At 45.6% G+C, this 23,105-nt stretch overlaps 1 protein-coding gene across 2 annotated transcripts in view; it reads right to left on the reverse strand.

Annotated features, from left to right (window-relative positions):
- LOC147894982 (Insulinase (Peptidase family M16) family protein) overlaps positions 1–23,105 on the reverse strand; it is a 118,677-nt gene that overhangs the window by 45,807 nt on the left and 49,765 nt on the right. For both annotated transcript variants that reach the window (XM_087384155.1, XM_087384154.1), the window contains exons 15-19: positions 13,086–13,188; positions 12,746–12,841; positions 12,330–12,519; positions 11,981–12,042; positions 11,688–11,792 (exon numbers count right to left, since the gene is read on the reverse strand). In XM_087384155.1, the coding sequence (XP_087240281.1) occupies positions 11,688–11,792; positions 11,981–12,042; positions 12,330–12,519; positions 12,746–12,841; positions 13,086–13,188 (556 nt within the window). The remainder of the gene's footprint in view (positions 1–11,687; positions 11,793–11,980; positions 12,043–12,329; positions 12,520–12,745; positions 12,842–13,085; positions 13,189–23,105) is intronic.

A 23,105-nucleotide genomic window follows, 5' to 3' on the forward strand; every position in this document is an offset into this window, starting at 1 on the left:
AGAGTGCACTGAATGGTAGGTGCATGGGTCATAGGCTAGGGCTAGGTCTAAATGGGAAGATGGAACTTGAGTGATCTCAAGGGACATTAATGAAAGGGTATTCCCCTTCATTGTGATCATACGTATCATTATCTACCACCTTGCATACATTCATAATCTCACTCCCACCTTGCATATAGGTCGAACACAGAAACAAGTACTCTCACGAGGGCACTCTTCCTCCATTGGAGGGCCCAATCACCCATTTGCAGTCCTGTAAGTCCGGAACATCATAATTTGTATCAGAGTAGCGACGATCCACAGCAGGGATGAGAACTGAAAGTGAAGGAAAGGATTTGTCGGCCAAGGGAAGGAGAAGAGATAACCTGCATGTTGCACTACGAGCACAGGGACATGGATTATCAAATGCATGGAAAGCCATACGGACAGAGAGTTGTACCGGTGCATGTACGGGGGGAGAGCACCAACCAACCACTGCCAAGGAAGCACAGGGAAAGGCAAGCTGAGGGCATGATAGGAGCCTAGAGGAGCAAGATGGAGGCAGCAAAGGGAAAGGCAAGCTGAGGACATGATAGCATCCTGGAGGAGCAAGATGGAGGCAGCAGAAGGGGGAGGTGGAACAAAAGGCAGCTGGGCTGAGGGCACGTGGCTGAAAGTTGAGCTCGGAAGCAAAACCATTCTTGGGTATGATGATCTGCATCTTTTCTCATTTGGAAGTGGTGTCTCTCTGCTTTCCCCTTCCTATCTCCACCATCTTTGTCTTACCCCATTCACCAGTAACTTTGAGGCTTTGTAAGAGCTGTCTCCATGATTCCACAGATATTTGTGCAGCTTGGCATAAAACCCATGGATTCATGCAGGAGGCAAAGCTCAAAGCTATCGAAATTCTCACATTCATCCATTCATATGAATGAGTGCAAATGAGAACTCCTTCAGCTAGTGATGCCTACTTTCTTACCTTTTTCCATGACCTCTGAAGAAACTAGTTCATTTCCTCAAAAGAAGTCAAAAGACTTGGAGAATCTTAATGAATGGAAAAGATGCTTGAGAGGTTTCGCATAGTAATGCTCCCCCTCAAGTTGAAGGCCCCCCATTGCTGCTCAACCTGTAAGATCCCAATATGATGGAAAGGCAATGAGCATCTCATGATAGGACCACAAAGAACTAGACTGGATCAAAGCCAAGTACAAAGTATTCTGCCAGGTAAGCTAGGCACCATTCTAGCCAACACAAAGGCTAGATGTAGAGTCAAGTACCAATATGGAAACAAGTGGCAGAACAACGACCTGTAGGCTTGCATTTGCAGATTAGTTGTCCATTTGACACATTTTTCATTCTTTTGGTCTCGTCCTTACTTTTATTTGTCCCTTTCAGTTGAAATTTTCCATCTCTTTATATTTTATAGTCTTTTGATTGCCTTTTCTTAATTAATTTCTTTAGTAGTATGTCCAGGCCCCTCTCGCCTTCTCTATGGTCTCTAAGAGGTAGCTCGTCGTCTGACAAGTGTCATTGTCACTCTTGTAGACTGTCTACCCAAGTTGAATGGTAAAGAGGAGATACATGCGGTCTATGTGTGGCTCAACTCGAGCACAGGTTTGTCGTGTCATGCCCTCTGGTTCCCGACTGCATCATGTCTCTTACAGCCTCTCATTCGGAGGAAGAAATATGTGATCTTCCTTTGGCTTTTGCCTACGATCGAAGGAGACAGTCTCTACGTCATTGGGCCTCAAGTAGGAACATCGCAATGCATCGCTAATCAAGATGGGCCAGGAGATCTAAAAGAGGTCCGCATCCACTTCTAAATAAACAATAATGCCATCCACGGATCTCGTAGTACAGAGGGCATCTGCATGCAAACTATTCCTCTATCTCAACCTCCTGCATAGAGTGCAGATTCGTCTCTCACGTGGGATGCCCTCTGCTCAATACATAGCCAATGAGAGGAAACTCAAAACTACCCCATTGTAATTCTCAAGGCATGTCAGAGATGGATCTGAGTGTAGCTAGGGAAATCAATAAAACCCTTCTGCAATCCATGATCTCTATAGAGGCTATGTTTTTACCGAAAGATCGTGAAGTACTAGCTAGATCATGTCCGTGTGGAGCCATAGGACGTCCTCTTTGGTTACCTAGTTCACCTCATGATAGGTAAGCGGAATGGATGGGGCTTCAGCCTTCAAGACTATGCTCGGTGGTAGTCTGTCCATATGGAGTCCCTGGCCTACAAACTATCTACATGTTCAAGTGTACTAACTCCTCTAATCCCCCTCTTGGAGGCTACAGAGGAGGAGGGAGGGACCCGGACAGCAGTTTGTCCTTGCTGACCAACAACAACAATCCATCACTAATTTTGCTTCCTTGAGAACACCAGCCCTGACCGCATCCAGAGCCACTATCAGACAAGCCCATCTTGTCTATCCTTAGCCGACTGGTGGAGTTGGTCCCACAAGCAACATACACAGGTCCAATCATCCGAATAAATAGCTGATTTGTTGGCTGACAACCAAGGCCTCCCATCTTGCCCTTACATTTTGGGTTCTCTACCTCAACAACTCGTTCTTTTGGTGCAAAATGTTCAACATTCCAGTGTTCCATGGATCAGAAGAAGAGTTATCTTTGGGAGTTCAATCAAGCATGCCGCTTGACATGTTTATCTACGAAGGAGAGGACTGCAATACTTCTAGATTTCTTGGAGAGCATGGCCTTAGCTTGGCATGAGGCTTTGCCTGAAGAGACCAAGAGTGACTGGCAAAAGTTTATTGAAGCGATGAAGGAGACATTTTGGGACAGTGGAGTCACCAAATGCATTACTATTGCAATTGGATCAAATTTCCCGAAAGGAAGGAGAGTCACCAAATGTTTTACTACTGCAATTGGATCAGGTTTCCCAAAAGGAAGGAGTCGCCAAATGCTTTACTATTGCAATTGGATCAAATTTCCCAAAAGGAAGGAGAATCAATTTCCATATTCTCAATGAGGTACGAGGCTTTGTTCATTAAGTATCAATAGGTTGCTTTACATATTGTTGCTCTTCTTCTTCGTCGTCTATGGGGGACTCTAAGAATTCTTCAGTAATGGAGCACCTTAAGATGAGCAAGTTTGTCATGGCTTTGGATCTTGGCTTGCGTGAAAAAGTTCTTAGCAAGAATCCTTGTAATTTCAAAGAGGCTCTTCGCGTTGCTTTGAAGAAAGAGGCTGCTCTTCAAATTGAGTCCGCATTCCAGCCTTCTCCAAGCTTGCCGACTCCACCACCCCGTGTAGAATTAGCTTCAATATCTCAAGTACCAGCCCCATCATTGGATCACAACATTACACAGCTTATGGTAAAATTTGCTGATTTAAAGTTGCACTTATTCAATGCAAGCCACCTAGGGTTCCACGAGATGAGGATAAGCCTAGGGACAGAGGCAATGTCACATGCTATGAATGTTAAGAAAAGGGGCACTATGGCTCCACGTGTCCAAAATTAAGGAAAAGAGAGGATAAAAGTTTAGAACTTCTAGAGAAAACATGTTCAGTAGGGGAAGAAGAAACACTGATGCCATTAATGACAAAAAGGGGTCAAAAAACTAGAGAAGAACAACAACAAGAAGAGGAGAAAAGAAACATTGGAAGAAGAAGTCTTCTAAAAAGAAAATTGGACAGTCAGATTTTTGCTTGGACAAGAATCTCTTATTATGACCTCTTGACAAACCTTAGGGAGCAAACTGAACAAATCACATTAGGCCAACTTTTGGCACTCTATTCAGAACTCAGAAAGGAATTCGCATAAGCCAGCTAGCATGAGAGAATCAAACAAAAAGAAGAAGATGGATGATGGGACTTTGCGGGAGATGATGTACTAGTGATTGATGTTATCATTGATGGGCAAATGATTTCTAATGCATACATTGATGAAGGTGATCCATAAATGTGATGAGTGAAAAAGCAATGAAAACTCTAGAAGTGGAAAAGAACTTGGCAATGGATGTATGTGGTTTTTTTGTGCATACAACTTTTCAAGTTATTCCTACAAAGGCAGATGCTAGGGCTTACCCATTGATCTTGGGAAGGCCGTGGCTTCCCCAAGTAAAGGCACTTTAGAAGTGAGAGATACATGATATTATTCTTCAAGGAGAAAATAAGAACATCTGCTACAACATCAAGAGTTGCTACAAGAAAGTGGTCAAAGATGCTCCTTCAACATCCATAAGAGTCATCCGATGACGAGACAACTGGTAGCTCCAAGGAGTTAATCTTAGAAAGGTATTTGCAACTTACTTGGGAAAGTCAATAAGAGTCTTTTTGGATGGTTTTTGCATTTATTTAAGCAGTGTGGTTCACTTGAAAAAGTTGAGAAAAAAGAAAGAAAGAAAAGAACAAAATCAAAGAAAAGAAAGATGTGTTAACACATCATAGGCCTGTGGGAAAGAGTACAGAGTACAGCCAAAAGGGAAAACTCATACAAGCCTGAATGGACTGGAGCAAAGGGCGCACTAGGACCCCTGCTGAACTATGCTGATCTAAAGATCTCAATAGCTAGAGCAAAAATCAAATACAAACTGAAGCAGACTAAGAGCTGGGACTCATAAACTGAAGCCCAACACCGTGGTGGCTCGTCTGTGAGCGGTGAAAATATCTCGAACCTACGTCTGTTGGGCTGTCTCATACTATGGTAGGGGGGGGAGTGGTCTCCTCGATCTCTGAACCCACTGGGCTATGTTCGCAGTGACCCCTCGTCTCAAGCGGTCTCCCTGAGAAAAGTTTGTGATAGGCCGGACCTCGATAGAGTGTGCTCTTAGCTCTAGTCGCTCTTCGTGTCGCAGGTGGTCTCTGCGTCTCTCTTGACGACACCATGTCAACTCTCTGCTGATCCAAATTGCCCGCATATCAGCTAGGTCCTCCTCCTCCACTTCATTGTATCCTGGAGCTGACTCAAATGCATAAAAATTAGTGACACGTCGTTGTGCACACTCAGCTTCTGTATTCTATGGTCTGGTTGCCTCTTGTTGCTATATAATGTCGATCAGAGTGGGCCAAAGCCGCTCCCCTCCTGGTAGAGGTAGTGGTATCGTCCTCGGATCTAGTAGGCTTGGCAGGCACAAGGCAAATGCTCCTCTGTCTCAACCATCCCAAAGTGTATAACAGACAGATCTAGTGCTCTCTAGGTATACCTGCAGCTCTCCCCGCTTCAATCCTCAACTGATGGGATGAAACCTGCATCTGTCCAATGGCGATCCTCAATGAATGAAAGACTCCTCTGTCCTCAAGATACCTGGGTCTGATGATGAATCCCTCCTCTGATACTCTCAAGAAGCAGTCGTGATAGAACTAGGTCTTGGTGGGGAGCTCCTAATCCCTAACCCTCCCCCCACCAATCCGAGATGTATGGAGCTAGAGGAGATCTAACCATATGATATGTTTAATCTCAGCTCGTGGGATCCACTCAAGATGTGTATCCATGTTGTACTTAACGGGGAAAGCCTGTCCATTTGAATGCCATGTCTGGCACACCATACCGATATACGTGCATACCATGTGTCTGCTCCGCTCTTTGCGAGTCATCTGGATGACTCCAAGGCCAGCCTCGGTAGTCTTCATCAAGGTAAGTCTCAAACTCTATGGATGAATGTCACTGTCTAAAAGATGGCATCAATCTGTAGAGGTGTCATGGGAACTCTGCCTGTACTATCTCATGTGGGACTGAGGGCTTACTCGGAATTATCCTCGACCCCATAGTCACTTGTAGACACTCAAATCTCCTCCACTCTGTCTTCTAGAGATCACTCCCCCAGAAGGGTGCTACATACATGGCCGTCGGCCGCAATAATATGTCGAAAAGCCAGCCCTTCATTGGTGGATCTTGAAAGTGTGCCTAGAAGCAATGTCTCTCTAGCCGAGCCAAACCACTCTACCCCTGTGCAAGTTGTGTGTCTGGGTTGCATGAGTCATCGTGAAAATGGGTCATGTGAAGACTGCTCCCAGGTATATGTAGGACTGCACTATCTCAACTGGCTCACCACAGAAAGTGAAGCTGAGCCGATGGAATACTGCGCGTGAGGTGGAAGACCATAACCTTGGTCTTTCCAAGATTGACTGTCAGATCTCTCTCTCTGCAAAACAACTCTAGAGCCTCCAGATGTCTTTGCAACCACTCTGCTAAAGATGAAATAAGGATTATGTTGTCAGCATGAAACCGGACCAGAAACTCTAAACGAATCTGTATTCAGCTTTGAAACCCTAAAAAACGAATCACTGAACGCAGCCTGGATCTTCGATTCGCAGCAAATAATCACCAAGATAGATTTCAAATTTCATAGATAATAGGGAAAAACAGTATCTAATAGCTTCATTTGACGAGGAGCAGCAACAGATTTCTTCTAGGAATCAAAACGAACTGAGAGAGGGAGAGAAAGAACAGAGATTGCTACTTCCACACAATATTTCACAAGAACTTAACGATAGAAACTGGAGAACACAAACTGAAATCGGAAAATCAGAATTGCAACACTTATCTCAAGGATTCTTCGCGATAGAACAGAGGGAGAGAAGGAGACGCAGCACGTGCAACACTAGGGCCTAGAAATAAGGGCTGGACCCCTCGGAGGTCTTTATTGCAATAGAAAATACTTTGTACAACTAGTTCTGAGAAAAGCATGAAGTTGAGTATAACTCTTGAATGAATCTCTCTCCTCATCTCCACTCTTCTCCTTTCCTCTCTCCATATTTGTACATGGTATCAGAGCATCCCTTCCTTCCGTTGAGGCATTGCAATCCGTTTGAGAATGTGAGAGTTTCTCGAGTGTTCTTATGAGAGTTCTTTCTTCTGTGAAAAGTTTTCGTCCATTCATTCCGTCCATGAGAGAGAAGTTTTTCATTCTTTGTGAGAGTTTCCGTATTGAGAGTTGAGTGATATTCTCGTGTGGGGTCCATTGAGAAAGGTATAGAGCTTAGTCTTCATTAAGCATTGTTTCCATTTGGAGAGAATCGTATGTGAAAAACCAGACTTTTCGAGAATGCAAATGTGTGCAATGCATGCAGAATTTGAATGCCAATTGGCCCTCCAATGGGGAAGAGCACCCTCATGAGAGTACTTGTTTCTATTTCGACCTACATGCAAGGTGGGAGAGAGATGGCGGATGAATGCAATGTGGTAGAGAGAATGCTACGTGAGATTCACAATAAAAGGGTGATACCCTTTCATTAATGTCCTTTGAGATCACTCAAGTTCCATCTTCCCATTTACACCTACCCTTATCCTATGACCCATGCACCTACCATTCAATGCACGTGCACATCTTTATTACTAATCATTGGCCAATGTTACATAGTTTTGGCGGTACTATTTACACCGCTTGATCGATCATAAATACAAACATATAACCGCACCATCAAATTGGCGCCCAACAATAATAAGGTTCTAATGACTATTAATTAACTAAATAATCATTTCTCTTGTCATGACATCGTACTCCTCCATTGGTAGTGGGTCTAGGCATAGAGGACATATCCGGTGGTACCTACATAGGGACATCATAGAGAGACCTGCATAAGTGCACCACACATCTAGTTCAATGATGGGAATATGTGGCTTCCCCTCATCCAATGCTCGGAGCTCCTCCTCAAAATGGTTTGATAATCCCATCCATCCTGTGTATGAGAGAAAGTCCAGTCTCTTACGACGTGTCAATCATTGAAACACCCGCTGTGCGTCAGATGGTGTCAAATGGCCTAGGGCTCGCTCCCGTGTGAGGTGGGCTCTTGCCTCTATGCACTCATCATCAAACCAAAGGTTTTGAGGCATCTTCCCATCTCAAGCCTGTGTGGATCAAGACATGGGAAAGGATCTAGATGATGGTAGTGTCATGTACCACTGAGACAAGGCTGTCAAAGGGGTGGGCGAGGTCTATGTCATCTCCGTGTAGGGCTAGAAGCTCTCTGGCTAAGTGACTCAAATATAATGGGTCAAGGGCACATTCAAAGTGGATCTGGATACAAACCGATGTAAGGAGAGCTCTCCCTGTGGCTGGCATAGTAATTGAGAAAAGGAAGGCCAGATATGTGGTCAGCTCCAAGTGGGGGAGGGGATACAATGAAGTTGCGTACCTCGGAAGCAAAGGCTAATGGGCCCAATAGGTAGTCCACTATACTCATCCCACCGCCATGAGGGAAACAAGTGAGTCTCCTAGATGATGGCCATCTTTGAAGTGGCAGTTAGAGCAAGAGAGAGCAAACCACACGAGTGTATTGAAAAAGATAAGAAAGAAGATACAAGACTAAGGTTTTGTCTTAGTAACATAACCTTATCCTAACTACTCACTATAGTTAGGGATCCTAAATGTGGTTAGAGGGGAAAACCTCTACTGAGGGAAAAGTGCCCCTAACCCATTTATTGATCATACATTGGTCACTGCCATGAATTATGGCGATAATTCCAGCACCCCCCTGCAGTGCCAATGTGATGATGTACAAGGAGATGATCAATCACCAAAAGGAGATAAGTTCAGGGCACTGCGAAATGCCTCAAACTTCTCACGTAGAAGTGCTTTGGTAAAGTTGTCAACATTGCCATGTGTGGAGACACAAATCATACTGATCTCCCCTGCATGCAACTTCTCTCTGACATAATGATAATGAACCTCAATGTGCTTCGTGCATGCATGAAACACAAGATTCTTTGCAACTGCTATAGCACTCGAGACCCTCCAATGATAGATGAAGATCAGCAAATAAGCGGCGTAGCCACACACATTTAACTGTTGCTATGAAAGCTGCCATGTACTCAGCTTCACATGAGGAAGTAGCCACAGTAGAATGTTTCTTACTTAGCCAAGAAATGCAAGCATGTCCCAAAAAGAAACAATTACCACTTGTGGAGTGCCTAGTGTCACAATCTCCAACCCAATCTGAGTCACTGTAAGCATGCATCTGTAAGTCACCCCCCCTGGGAAACATCAAGCCATAAAACTTTGTGCCTTGCAAGTAACAGAAGATGTGTTTTACAACCTGCCAATGTGCTGTCTTTGGGCTGTGCATATATCTGCTCACCTGTGATACTGCAAACTAAATATCGGGCCGTGTATTGCACAAATAAATGAGACATCCTACAGCCTGGCTGTAGAGTGTGGCATCTACTAATTCATATGCATCATACATAGTAAGCTTCAGCCTTGGCTCCATAGAGTGGTTGTAGGCTTGTAATCTTGCATGTTGAACCTATCCAAGAGCTTTTACACATACTTGGATTGAGACATAATGATGCCACGTCTCTCTTGTGCTATAGCCTACAGCCTACCAGATTTGGAGGGTTGAAGGGTAGTGGATGAGCGAGGGGGGCTGAAGCAGCCTGTAGTAGAGAAAGGTCTCCCGAGGAGTGGAGGGGGCTGAAGGAGGGCTAGAAAACCCTCAAAACTCCAAGAGTGTGAGGCTGAAGGGGTGGAGGGAGTGAAAGATTGTAGTGGAGGCCAAAAATGAAAAACACAGAGAGAGAATACCTGCCAGCAGAAATCGCAATTTAGAGGGAGCCTGTGTTACTTGAAATGGCCCGTTTCAGGGTCCTGAAACGTGTTTCAGACTGGCTGAAACGTTTCAGCCAGCTCTTTCAGGGGGCTGAAACGTTTCAGCCCTGAAACACCGTTTCTGGCTAGGGCTTTTCCTGAAATGCGTTAGGCGCACCCTACAAATTTTGACACAACTATACCCTTCATGGAGTAGATCAGATTGAGGGTACACAAGTCCACTTGCTAGGCACCTTCTCAGGTGCAGGGATTCCTTTACAAGGGAGGAGAGTGTTCCCTATGAGGTTGCACAGGTTTGGAGACTAGTCAAATTGAAAGAGTAGAAGCCTATTGAGGATGCTATTCTGCATACAATTGGAGCGGCGGTCAGCTTTAACAATGGCCAATGGTTCATAGATCCTCATCCACAGGTGGTCATGGGTTATCCATGGCGTCTTTGGCTCTATGGTGGGTACCCACTCTAGCACCTACCATAGGACACTAGAGAGAGGCAATGGATTGATGTGGTTTCCCCCTGTAAGACACCATCCTTCTTCAACTACACAGTCAAGAATCTCGAACGAGGGCAGCTCCAAAGCCTACAGTGGGTACTCACCCAGAGAACACATTGGGAGACCTATGGCATCATTTTGCACATGCAGCCCCAGTTTTTAAGACAATCTTGGAGATCCTATTGGACGAGATATATTTTCTCTAGCATCGTGGACACCCAATCAACACCTAGAAATAGACTTTTGGTGCATATCCCAGATGCCTACGATGTTTCACAGCCTCCATTCAACATTGCATTTGGGGTTGTAGAGAGGCCTAGAGGGTCTGGCAGGGTCTTGCATGCTTGTATGGTAGGACAAGGAGAGGCACTTCTACATCTTGAGGATTCGTGATTTGGGCTTACGCGGTCAAGTCCTCAGATTTTGTATGAGGGAGCCAATTTGGATAGGATCATTCTCATTGCTAGAGGAGACCCTTGGCTTATCGCTTTAGAAGCAGTGCCTCTTTATTTGCACAAGACAGACTCGGCATGAAAGATCATTGCCAATCTTACTCGAGGCATACCTGCACAAAGACCTTAGATGGGACCCATACCTTTGCCTCTCAATCACTCTCAATGATCTGGCAAGGTAATGTGCATACCCTCATGGCCACTTGGGACAAGACTCATGGCTCCTCATGTGCTCGAGTGGCCACGAGAGCTTCTTTCAAGAGAGAGTAGGATCATGGTTTATTATCCACATGTACACCTGCAAAGCCTTCATGGCACTTCCACTTTCCAGATAGGTTACGAATACCTCATTTTTTACCACATGTATTGTTGGTCTTCAAAGTTTATGAACACTTGCTTCCACTTTATTGCATATGTGCATGGTGATTCTCTCACATCCTCTTCGTACTTCAATCCCCATTTTAATCATGGATCCCTTTGAGAAGTCTTGTGGCTGGTTTTCCTCAATGTGGGAGCATGATGCTTGGAAGAGCATCAGTTGTACACTCTTTATTGAAGCCTGTTTTGTACAGCATGCTCTGTTTGTGTAATCTATTGTTGGCCTTCGTGCCACTGAACTCCTCTAAGCAACGCTCATTAATCAACAGCTACAGAAGAACAAATCTGGGTTTAGCAGCAACACTCGTTAATAAACTGCTACAGAAGAACAGCTTGCACAATCGAACAGCAGTGTTAACATATATGAAACAGATATGCAATCCAAGAATTTAAAGCTCTGTACATCCTTTCAAAGCAGTCTTTTTTTCCTGGTATAGCTTCAGCCCTTTTCCCATGCATTTTCTCACAAAGAAAAAACAACTTATAAAATTCTATGCTACTAATCATAATATTATTATTATTCTTAAGTTATCCCCACTTCCTTCAAAAGCCTGACTACAAAATATATATCCAAAAAACAATAATTTCCTTCTCCACAACAGACTTCATGTTCCTTCCTGTACAGATAAACTCACGACATTCATTAAGTTGTTTGTAACGAATTATCCTCTTCCTATGCTTCAACACTGGAATTATTTGTCCTTTGCCTCAGAAGTCAAAGGATGATTAGAAGAGAGAGGAGGAAAAACAGTCAACCACAAGACAACAAACCCTAGAGGTTTATCATGTTTATCAAGCTTTGTAACTACTAATCTAATCAGATTCAGAAATTGTCTCATATTTTTGGATTAAAACAACGGATGGATTACCTTCATGATCAAGAAACGATCCCCTTTGACTTCAAAGTCAATTATCTTTTCAATTATTTTCTCTAATAGAAGGGTCATTTTATGATTGTAGCCTGAGATAGACACCTGCACATGTACATAATAAATATACCACATTACTTTGCTACATCAACCATGTGTACGACTCCCTAATGTTTCTGGAAAATCCTCAAGAACATCATAATCCAAAATAATAGTACATAGTACCATTTACTCATCATGCCTAAAAAGCTTGATGTAATGAATTGTGAAACAGGGAGATCAATCAATAATACCTGGAAACCAGACCTTGCAGGTTGAATGCTGTAACTAAGGCCAGCCACTTCTGCATAATATGCTGCAGTAAACAAGGAACTTAAGCTTCTTTCTTTGAGCCAAAAGTCAACATAGTCTCAGTAGAATCCAAAGCAAAAAATTCAATTATGAGAACCATTTGTTCTGTTGGCCATCTTTAATTCTGCAAAATTTTGACCATTAGATTTATCCAAACATCATATGCAGTCCATGCAAAATAAATGCTTGCTTGTTCACCGTTACCACCGACCTATAAGGTTTATGTATTTACAAAAGGGTCTGTAAAGGCATTGCAAAGTGTGATTCGCAATCGGACCTCAGCAGCCTTACCATATTCATTCAAATAATCAACCAGTAGCTTCAAGAAGATAGTTTTAAGAACCACAGCTTCAGGAGAGCTGTTGGACTCTGGAGAATTAAAATGAATTCTAATGCATGCCTTTGGAGATTTAAAAGTGAAATCTGGTTTGAACCAAAGCCTTGACATACTGGACTTTCGTAGCACATATGGATGCCCAGCCTGCCATCAACAATGTTAAGGAAAATTACCTCAGTAGCTGTAAGAAAGAAGCGATACAAAAAACAAATCATCATCTTGTGCATTTCTGTCACAAAAAAATGCTAACATATATTTATTGTCAAGCAGGCTCAGAAGGGTTTTTGGCTGCAAAAGGGGTTGTTTTTAGAAATTTTCCAGGCTAGGTTGGGGAGAGGGCATGGTTGCTTTCACTTAGCTGTATGCATACCTTGTCATCTTGGCATTTGATAGCAAAATCGGATGGGAGAAATGGATTTGGAGATGGCAAATGTAATCTGGCATCAATGGAAGCAGTCCTCCATTGCTGCATGTGTTGATTAAACAGAAATCAAGGTCTAACACACACAATTTTCCAGAAGGGCAAAAACAATGCTTCATTGCCCACACGTCAAGACTGACAAAGGACAACAATCCATAACCAGCTAGTTCAATGTAGGAATGAGCAACAGTACTTGGACCCATTAATATTAGGAGAGAAACATAGAGATGTTCCTGATTAATATCAAATAATGTTAAATACTCTAGGAGTACAAGCTTGCAAAAACCACCTTCACAAGGATTTCTTGGATCTTTTCCACAGAAAAGAGTGTTCCGTACCAAGGTTCAACATCAGTCGTCTGTTGCTCAAAGTCTTTTGACGCCCAGAGTATCCTGTGCCCAATAATTTATATTAGGATTTCAATCAGTTGTGTTTGTGAACGTATATCTGTAGCATACAAAGCTAGCTGAATCCTAAAACTGATGCATCTTTTGTGATATATGCCTGCTCTTGTCAACAAGAAACATTTTACTCCTATATTTGGATGGAACCACCAGAAGGATGTAGAAATAGAAAAAAAGAAAGAAAGAAAGTCTATTAAAGTCTTCAGAACAGCAAAAAGGGTCTATGAGACTAAAAGAAGTTCAATGAACTGATGGGTGGAGCCACTAAACGGCCATCAACACCCACGATGCATACAACGAAAATCCATAATCCATGATCCTGCCCATGATGGTGTCGGTACATAAAAAGAGGGGAAAGAAGGCACTCTGAGTGGAATCCAGCGAGAGTGTCAACCCTAGGAGGGGGGTGTCATTGTGTGAGGATGTTGTGGGGGTAAAAACCCTTCGATAGGGCACTGGCGGCTGTTAGTATGTACAGCCCACTGAAGTCTCCTGGCCATGGCCCTGCAACGAAGAAGTGCCACAGTCACTCCTATGGGTCGTGCCTCAGGCCTAGTAAGCATGGAGGTAAGGTCCCCTAGCCTGATCTGCGCCTCAGTGCACTGGCGAGTCTGGCGTGTCTCTGGCTCTAGCTTGAGCCCCCATGGCACCCACTCATAGAGGTTTTGGAAGAACAAGTAGCCACCCTCAAAGCTGAGAATGAAGCACTAAAGGCATTCATGCAACAGGAGGAGGGTGAATTTCAGCCACCCTTAAATGACGAGTTGAATACCATCAAGGAGCAGGTCAACTCCCTCAAGGCACAAGAAGAAGAGAAAACAAAAAGCATTGGAGGAGCTCAAATCTGCAAATGAAACTTTCAGGAAGGAGATGGCTGCAATTCAAGCCAATATGCAGGGCAAGCATGCTGAATTCACGCAGCAAATCAAAGAAGGGAAAGAAATTTTTCTAGACTGAAAAGAAGTGATCAAGAAAGGTGCGAAAAAGGCCTTCATTTCTGATGCATTAGGGGAGCAGAAAAGAGGAAGCAATAAAGCCCTTAATGTGCTGGTAAGAGGCTTGGCTATGGGTGATGCCCCAATGGCAAATGCAAAGGTGCTCATGACCAAGAGGAACATCAATATCACCTTTGACGCTGCATGGCCAGTAGGAAGAGATGACGTACCCATGAGGCTGCTCATAATTAAGTTTAGGACTGCCATAGATAGATCCACTTTAAAGAGTATGAGAGCCACGCTGAAAGGGATTTAAACATACCAATGACGATCTTACACTCTTGTAGCAGGAGCACTGAAAAGAAGGTATGATACATGTTATGGCAGCTAGAGAGGAAGGCAAATGGGCTGTCTATAGAGATGGAAAAGTCATAATCCGAGAGAGGAAAGACAAAGGAGAGGATACAGGTGCGGATAGTGTATGACAATGCCCAAGCCATGGGGTGAGAGGACAAAATGGAATGAAGATAGCAGTATGGAATTGTAAAGGCACCCTATGGTCAGATCCAGGGGGCTTCTCAGAGACCTACACTAGTAGGGAGATGATATTCTACACTGAAGTCTCAAACAATTGAGAGTCCTAAAAGAGGACTACCCACAGTGATTTCAATGAACACACAGGAGATAGACAAGTGGAGCTGCTTGATTTTGAGTCAGACCCCCTCCAAGTGCTAGAGGTTGATCTAGCACAACTCGGGATAGAGAGACACTTAGAGGATGCATCACATCTGACAGGGCATGTGAGACATTTATTGCATATGGGAGCTATACATACCTGATCATGTATAATGGTCTCCAGCGATGGACGAGGTCCGGAGGACACACATGTTTCCCACATGGTGGGGGCAGCAGCACTATGAACTACTTAGTACTTGATGGGTGTGAAGAACCACATTCCTCAAGAATGCAAATGTGTGCAATGCATGCAGAATTTGAATGCCAATTGGCCCTCCTGTGAGACTCACAATGAAGGGTGATAGCCTTTCATTAATATCCCTTGAGATTACTCAAGTTCCTCTTCCCATTTAGACCTACCCTTAGCCTATGACCCATGCATCTACCATTTAATGCACCTTAAAGCACCCTTCCCTTCCTATTGCCCCTAGGACCTAGACACGTGGGTGCATATCTTTATTAATAAAATAAGTGCACCTTAAAGCACCCTTCCCTTCCTATTGCCCCTAGGACCTAGACACGTTGGTGCGTTGCCCTTTCAGCTAGATTTAGATTTAGATGCTCGTTGGGGAGAGACTAAAATGAAAACGTTTAGACTTCACAAGCAGTTGTAGCTTGATTGAAGAGATTTTGGACTACCTTTTGATTAGCCTTCTCCTTTAGTGCTAGCCTTCGTCATGGCTGAGTCTGCCCTTCACCTCCGGAGTGCCGACAAAAACTCAGTACGAAGACTTTGTATAAATGGATGCTCAAGTATGTGTGGGTGTGTGGATTTGTATGTGTGAGAGCATATTTTTATACTATGGTCTACACCCACTGTTGGGTGCTGATGACGCCAGTGGGGATGTCATAGTAGCTAGTCCCTGCTATGCATGATGGAGTTTATGGTTTTCAACCTTATGAGTGACTAAAATGAGATTGAAACTGCACTATGTTGTGTTTTTAAAGGATGAGTTTGGGAATGTTCTTGCATTCATCTAGGTATATGCTTCTACCGTATTAGCGGGCATGCAAATTTCACCTTGTGAAGTTTTCGTCCAAGTTGCGGCCTGCTGGTATTGTGATAATTCTATCTATCTTAATTGGTGCCTTGCCCTATCAGCTAGATTTAGATTTAGATGCTCGTTGGGGAGAGACTAAAATGAAAACGTTTAGACTTCACAAGCAGTTGTAGCTTGATTGAAGAGACTTTGGACTACCTTTTGATTAGCCTTCTCCTTTAGTGCTAGCCTTCGTCATGGCTGAGTCTGCCCTTCACCTCCGGAGTGCCGACAAAAACTCAATACGAAGACTTTGTATAAATGGATGCTCAAGTATGTGTGGGTGTGTGGATTTGTATGTGTGAGAGCATATTTTTATACTATAGTCTACACCCACTGTTGGGCGCTGATGACGTCAGTGGGAATGTCATAGTAGCTAGTCCCTGCTAAGCATGATGGAGTTTATGGTTTTCAACCTTGTGAGTGACTATCATGAGATTGAAACTGCACTATGTTGTGTTTTTAGGATGAGTTTGCGAATGTTCTTGGATTCATCTAGGTATATGCTTCTGTCGTATTAGCAGACATGCAAATTTCACCTTGTGAAGTTTTTCTCCAAGTTACGGCCTGCTAGTATTGTGATAATTCTTTCTATCTTAATTGGTGCATTGCCCTATCAGCTAGATTTAGACTTAGATGCTCGTTGGGAAGAGACTAAAATGAAAACGTTTAGACTTCACAAGCAGTTGTAGCTTGATTGAAGAGATTTTGGACTACCTTTTGATTAGCCTTCTCCTTTAGTGCTAGCCTTCGTCATGGCTGAGTCTGGCCTTCACCTCCGGAGTGCCGACAGAAACTCAATACGAAGACTTTGTATAAATGGATGCTCAAGTATGTGTGGGTGTGTGGATTTGTATGTGTGAGAGCATATTTTTTTACTATGGTCTACACCCATTGTTGGGCGCTGATGACGTCAGTGGGGATGTCATAGTAGCTAGTCCCTGCTATGCATGATGGAGTTTATGGCTTTCAACCTTGTGAGTGACTATCATGAGATTGAAACTGCACTATGTTGTGTTTTTAAAGGATGAGTTTGGGAATGTTCCTGGATTCATCTAGGTATAAGTGTTACATGTCCAAATTTGATGCTGTTTGAAGCAGTGGCTCCAACTCGACTAGCCCTATCTACTCACATGATCCACCGCCCTAACAATTCGGTCGGTGTCCATCATAAATGCAAGTACATGTTACACTATTGGCATATAATATATATACTAATGTTATAATGTCTACTAATCACGAATTAGTGATTTCTCTTGTCATGACAATGGGCTCCCCGACCTTTGTGACACGTGTACAAGACTTCATAGTCCCTTCCCCCTCTTGGGGCTGATCACTCATACCTATCATTTAGCATCTTGACTACATTGTCAGATATAGTACGAGATCCAACTGCCCCCACCCAAGTTCGGGTACATTTCAATCATGCTCTTGATGCAGTTTATATGAGCCACCTATCCCCGGGCTAGCGCCTCCCTTGAGAGATGATATAGACCTCGCTCTTGCCTCAGATGCACTGGTATCAGTGATACATGATGCCGTCACCAGCTCATTCCCCACGATGCCACAGAATCCTTGGTATGACGATGAGTGCCACGAGACGAGATCCTACCTCATATGGGAGTAGGCCTTGGGACATTCGACGAGGTTTGAGGCACAGTGGATTTCACGATGTCTAACACCGCATAAGAGGCGGGCTTTCCTCTCAGATAGAATGGATAAGGTGATCCAATCGTTTCGTAGAGTTGATCCCACTTTTCCATGGCGACTCTTCTCTGCCCATACACTTCACAAACCCAGAGGTGTGGCACGCCGACACACACCTATGCGGCATCCCACTACGATGCCCCTGCTCAGACACCACCCGACAAGTCCGCTCTTCCCCGGCCCACCACCGACGAATCCTATTCAACCCACAGAACATGAGAGCTGCATTACGTCGGCTCCACAATCGGAGAGTCCGGGACCATGAGGGCCTACGGACTGAGCACTTCGTACATGGACAAGAGGTCTTGGCCCCAATCTTAGCACAGATGTTCAATCATGCAATATGTCATGGTTTCCCTCCTGCTTCAAGTACCAATACATAAAGCAGGAGATCCCATGGATACGGGGAACTACCGCACTCTCATGATTGGTCATACGCTGGCCAAGATCTGCGGGTCGTACTAGAAAGAGAGATCAGCTTCTACACAGAGATGCATGGGCAACGAGCATTGGGACAAGCTAGCTTTAGCAAACAACATTCCACTCTAGATCATATCTTCACTCTATGGGCAATCATTGAGGAGGCACGATCGGGATCCTAGAAAGTCTACGCATTTTTTGTAGACTTTCAGAAGGCCTTCGATACTGTCCCACAAGCTCACATGATCAGACAACTACAAGAGATGCAGATTCTAGCTGTTATGATTTGGGGGGTGATGAGTCTGTATGAGTCAGTTAGAGGGACAATACGTGCCCCCGGAGGCCTGTATTGTTTGGCATGAAGCAGGGATGCCCCCTCTCACTGACATTGTTTGGCATGTATATTGATGAGATCACGACATTCATTGACCGCCTAGGAGGCGAAGAATCATGGCTGGCTGATCTAATGATACAGATATTATTGTACGCAGATGACATAGTCCTATCCTCCTCAACAACAAGGTTACAGAAACACCTAGATGCCCTAGAGGTGTTCTGTAGGGAGAGCGATCTGACGATTAGCCTTGGTAAAACCAAGGTTATGCTCTTTAACACCTCACGGCCAGCACTTCGACATAGCTCCACCTATCTAGGAGAGCCAATGGAGATCGTACAGTCTTATACTTACCTAGGGGCATTCTTTGCAAGGCCAATCTTGACGATGACCTATGCAACCAGGGTACGTCTTACATGAGAGCAGGGAGCTCTGGCTTGACTGGAGCTACAGTGTTTCCAAACGCATTTTCAGGACCCCCCGGCGAAGGGATGGCTATTTGACACATTAGTGAGGCCTACAGCCATCAACACCTTTCTGGGGATGTGATGTGACAGTGACCAAGTGGCGACAATTTGAGAGATTGTAGGTGACTATGGGATCTAGGATGATTCGTTAGCAAGCCCTCAATCCCCCACTAAATCATACAGGCAGAGTTCGCTATGACACTGCTAGAGATCGATGCTATGTTCCAGGAAGTTATCTATCTCCAAGGGTCTGGTCCTTACCTAGAGTGAGTACCGACAGTGGCACTAGATTCATCTATGCATTGGCTACGAGTGGGGCCCGCATGGCCTGGTATGCACACATTTCCAAATGGTTTGACAAGCACGGCATTCAGATGGATCGTCCCCCCCCTTCCAGTATAATTTGGATGCTCCTGATCCTCTAGTCCTAGAGATCAACCATATCATACGGTTAGACGCTCTCCAGCTTTATACGTCACCGACACGAGTAGCGGACCAAGAGCTCCCCACCAAGAGATCTATAGACTATGCACCTTGGATGAGATAGAGACGAAGGAGCATTTCTTGTGTACCTGCATGAGATCCGAGGACGTTATCACTACCTCTTCCAAGAGGGCCTTTGATTCGGATCTCTCTCCAGATTGATTCACTTCCAGAACTAGGTCTACATCGATCTCTATCTAATGAAGATGAGACGTCCTAGAGAGACCCTTCAGCATCAGATCACAGAGCATGACAGGGTTGCTCAGCAGGAGATACTGGTAGATCAAGCTCAATGACACATCACAAACTTCTACACATTCGAGTCTCTACTCTTGGGCATGTCGAGATAGAGGAGAAATCACCGACATGAGGGCAGCATGGACCAATGAGATGAGATGACGAGACGAGGAGGGATACAACCAGAGATACAAGAGCCACCCACGATGCAACGACGGACCAGAGCACGCACAATGAAGGTCCAGCCCATTATAGCTCTATTTGGAGGAGATCGCCCGACCAAAGGCGTCACTATTGATATGGCCAACCAGATACAAAGAGCTCCACGCCCCCACCATAGCATGAGACGATCAGACAGACAGATATACGAGACATTTTTGCAGCTCACAGGAGAGCCACCATGGTACCTGGATATGTCTTCTGACTCCTACTATGAGAGTAAGTCTAGCTATAAGTCCCTTAGCTTTGAACTTGGAGTTTTTGTTTTGTATTTCTGACTTTAGTCTAGTATAGTACTCAGAAAGGGTCTTAACAAGGCAAAGAGGGTCTTAGCAAGCCCTTTGCCTTAGCCGGTAGACTCACCAACAGTTGAGGCAAAGATTAGACTAGGATACATGCTCACTAGATTAGAGGCATGGCCAAAGGGCATTACAGTAGCACTTATTCAATGCAGGGCCATAGCTAGGAGACCACAACAGACCACACATACCGACAGCCATCAGCGCTCTATCACAAGCTTTCTCCCACCACAACCTCATACATTATCAACCCCCTCTTAGGCTTGACGTCTCCACGAGCTTCCCGATGATGATCATCAGTGCTGCTAGCTCCCATCTTCTCCATGTGCTTGGAGATTTCTCTCCCTCGCAGCTCCTTCGCCCGTGCAGCTCCTCCCTGCCCGCGCAGCTCCTCCCCACCCGTGCAGCCCCCTCCCTGCCTGCGCAGCTCCTCCCTTCGCTGTCCCGCCTCCCCTCCTACAGCCCGCCCTGCAGCTCCGCCCGCTGCCACTCCTCGCCCATCCATTCCCCCGACGCTGCTCTCCTGCCTACAGCTCCTCTGCCCGCTGCTCTCCACTCCAGCTCGCGGCTCTCCCTCCCTGCTCCGCTCCAGCTCGCCCGCTCGCTGCTCCAACTCCCCTCCTGCTCACTTCCCTGCAGCACTGCCTCCCCTCCTAGCTGCTCCGCCTCCCCTCCTGCTCGTTGCCCGCCTCCCCTCCTTGCTGCTCCACCCTGCAGCCCGCTGCCCACTTCCCTACAGCTCCACCTTCACAGCTCCCCCCCCGCCTTGCAGCTCCACTGCCAGCCGCCCTCACCACTCCACCCTCCACCCTCATCCAATCTCTTCCACCCTCCGCCTTCCAGCCCCGCCTTCATCCCCCTTCAGCCCCCTCCTTCGAGCTCTCCCACTCCCTGACATTTTCAGCCCCCACGACTGGGTGTGCCTCCCGCCATTTGGGGGGGGGGGCTCATTCTCCCGCTCCTGCACTAAAGACCTGCACCGAACACGGGATCAGTCAAAAGAAATGGGGAAAGGTGGCAAAGATACGGATAAAGCCGCCAAGAAAGACGACAACAAAAACAAGAAATAAACACAACTGAAACTCGAGGATGTGACGTTACAAACACAGTGGACACGGAGTAGACAGCAAAGCAAAGGCGGAGTCCACCTCAGCCTCAGCTTCAGCTTCAGCTTCAGTTTCAGCTTCAGTCTCAGGTTCCGTCTCAGCTACATCCTTATCCTCAGCTTCAGCTTCAGCGTCAGCCTCAGTTTCAGTTTCAGCTCCACTTCCATCCACAGCCTCTCCATCGCAGCTACAGCTACTAGCACTAATATACCCCTACCCATGACATCGATTGCTCCACCCTCCCCTAGGATAGAGGGGTTGTCACTGACACCATCTCTTCCATCTCTCCCTTCTTCTCCCGCTACAGTTCTCTCTCCGATTATGACACCTACTTTGCAGGGGTCATACACTGTTTCGCACTATTCGACCTTTTTCTCCCCTCTGCCTCTCAGTCAACCCACGTTCCCACACCCTACTGGAATCACCTCCTCCAGGCCACTATCATCTCCATACCGCACCCATCTCACCCAGTCATCACCCAGCCTCCAGTCTCATCCCCACACTTTCATGCCACAGTCCTTTCAGTTTTCGCTAGGGCACAGACGAGCTAACCCATCAGAGGCTTGGAAGAACTTGCTGATGGAGGTACATAGCATCCTAGAGCGCGAGATGGAGCTGTCACGCTTCGCACAGGAGCAGACACGCTTCACCCAAGAGCAGGCGCATCTCATATATTCGCACAGTACCAGGGAGCACCCCAGTTATGGAGCACAGATTGCGAGCGTGCAATCTGCCATCGAGGAGACGTCCAGATGGGTCAAAGTAGCCAAACGGGAACCTGCAAGGGTAACCGTTTCAGCTACCATTCTGAAACAGCAGCAGAGAGTCAGTAACGCTCTCAACATCAGAGTACGTGGGATCCCATGCACTGAGGCTACACCAATGGCAGATGCGACGGCCTTCGTGGCCACTACTCTAGGGACGACTGAGCACATAATTGAGAGAGCATGGTAGGTAGGGAGGGACCCCAACCGAGAGCAGCCCCTTATCATACAGTTCCATGACGCTCAAGCAGGACTTTTTACGTCGTAGGTCAGCCTTACGAGACCAACCAGCGATCTCCATGGATGAGGACCTCACTCCAGTACAGGTTGAGGAGAGGCGCTTCTTATTGCAATAGCGGGATCAGGCCCGCAAGGAGGGGAGGTGGACAGTAGCACAAGATGGATGACTCCTTACTAGCCCTTGTCGGGCACCCACCTCCCCTCCCACATAGGGGGGCGAGGGTCTATGAGACTCACATATCCGAGACCCTATCCATCTCCATCTGGAACTGTAATGGTACCTTATGGTCAGAACCAGGGAATTTCTCGGAATCCTATACAAGTCACGACATAGTCTTTTATACAGAGACACATCGGAGTCCAGAGCGCCCACTACCAAGAGTCAGTAGGTATACATGGGAGTTTGCCTACAGAGATGAGACGAGGGATACAGGAGGGGTTCGAGGGTCATGAGGAATCGCAATCCTTTACAGATCCACACTTTTGGAGGCCATCTCAGTGGAGCAGAGAGATGCACATTCCAGGTTTCTTTGGATACGGATTCGGCACATGGACAGCCGGGATCTATTTATTGTTGTTTGCTACTTCTCCCCTGAGACCTCCCACTTTGCCAGAGATATTCGAGGTAAGGATGACATATCTCCATCTGCTGCTCTTTATCAATCCATTGTTGACTTCTCTAGCCGCAGAGAAGTCCTCCTAGTTGGGGACTTCAACGCGAGGACAGGCGCTCGTCAGGCACCACTCCTCAACTTCAAGAATGATTCCACTCTACTGCTAGACATTGACCTTGAGGAGGCAGGTATGCTACAGGTTTCGGTTGACAGACGAGGACCGTTCACATCTTAGGCCTCGGCAGGATGCATGATCTCATCATTTATAATGGTCTTGACAGATGGACCGCCTCAGGTGGTTTCAC

The sequence above is a fragment of the Dipteris shenzhenensis genome, chromosome 13 (assembly GCF_047967505.1).
Source record: "Dipteris shenzhenensis isolate YYH24624 ecotype China chromosome 13, Dip_SZ_1.0, whole genome shotgun sequence".
NCBI lineage: Eukaryota > Viridiplantae > Streptophyta > Polypodiopsida > Gleicheniales > Dipteridaceae > Dipteris > Dipteris shenzhenensis.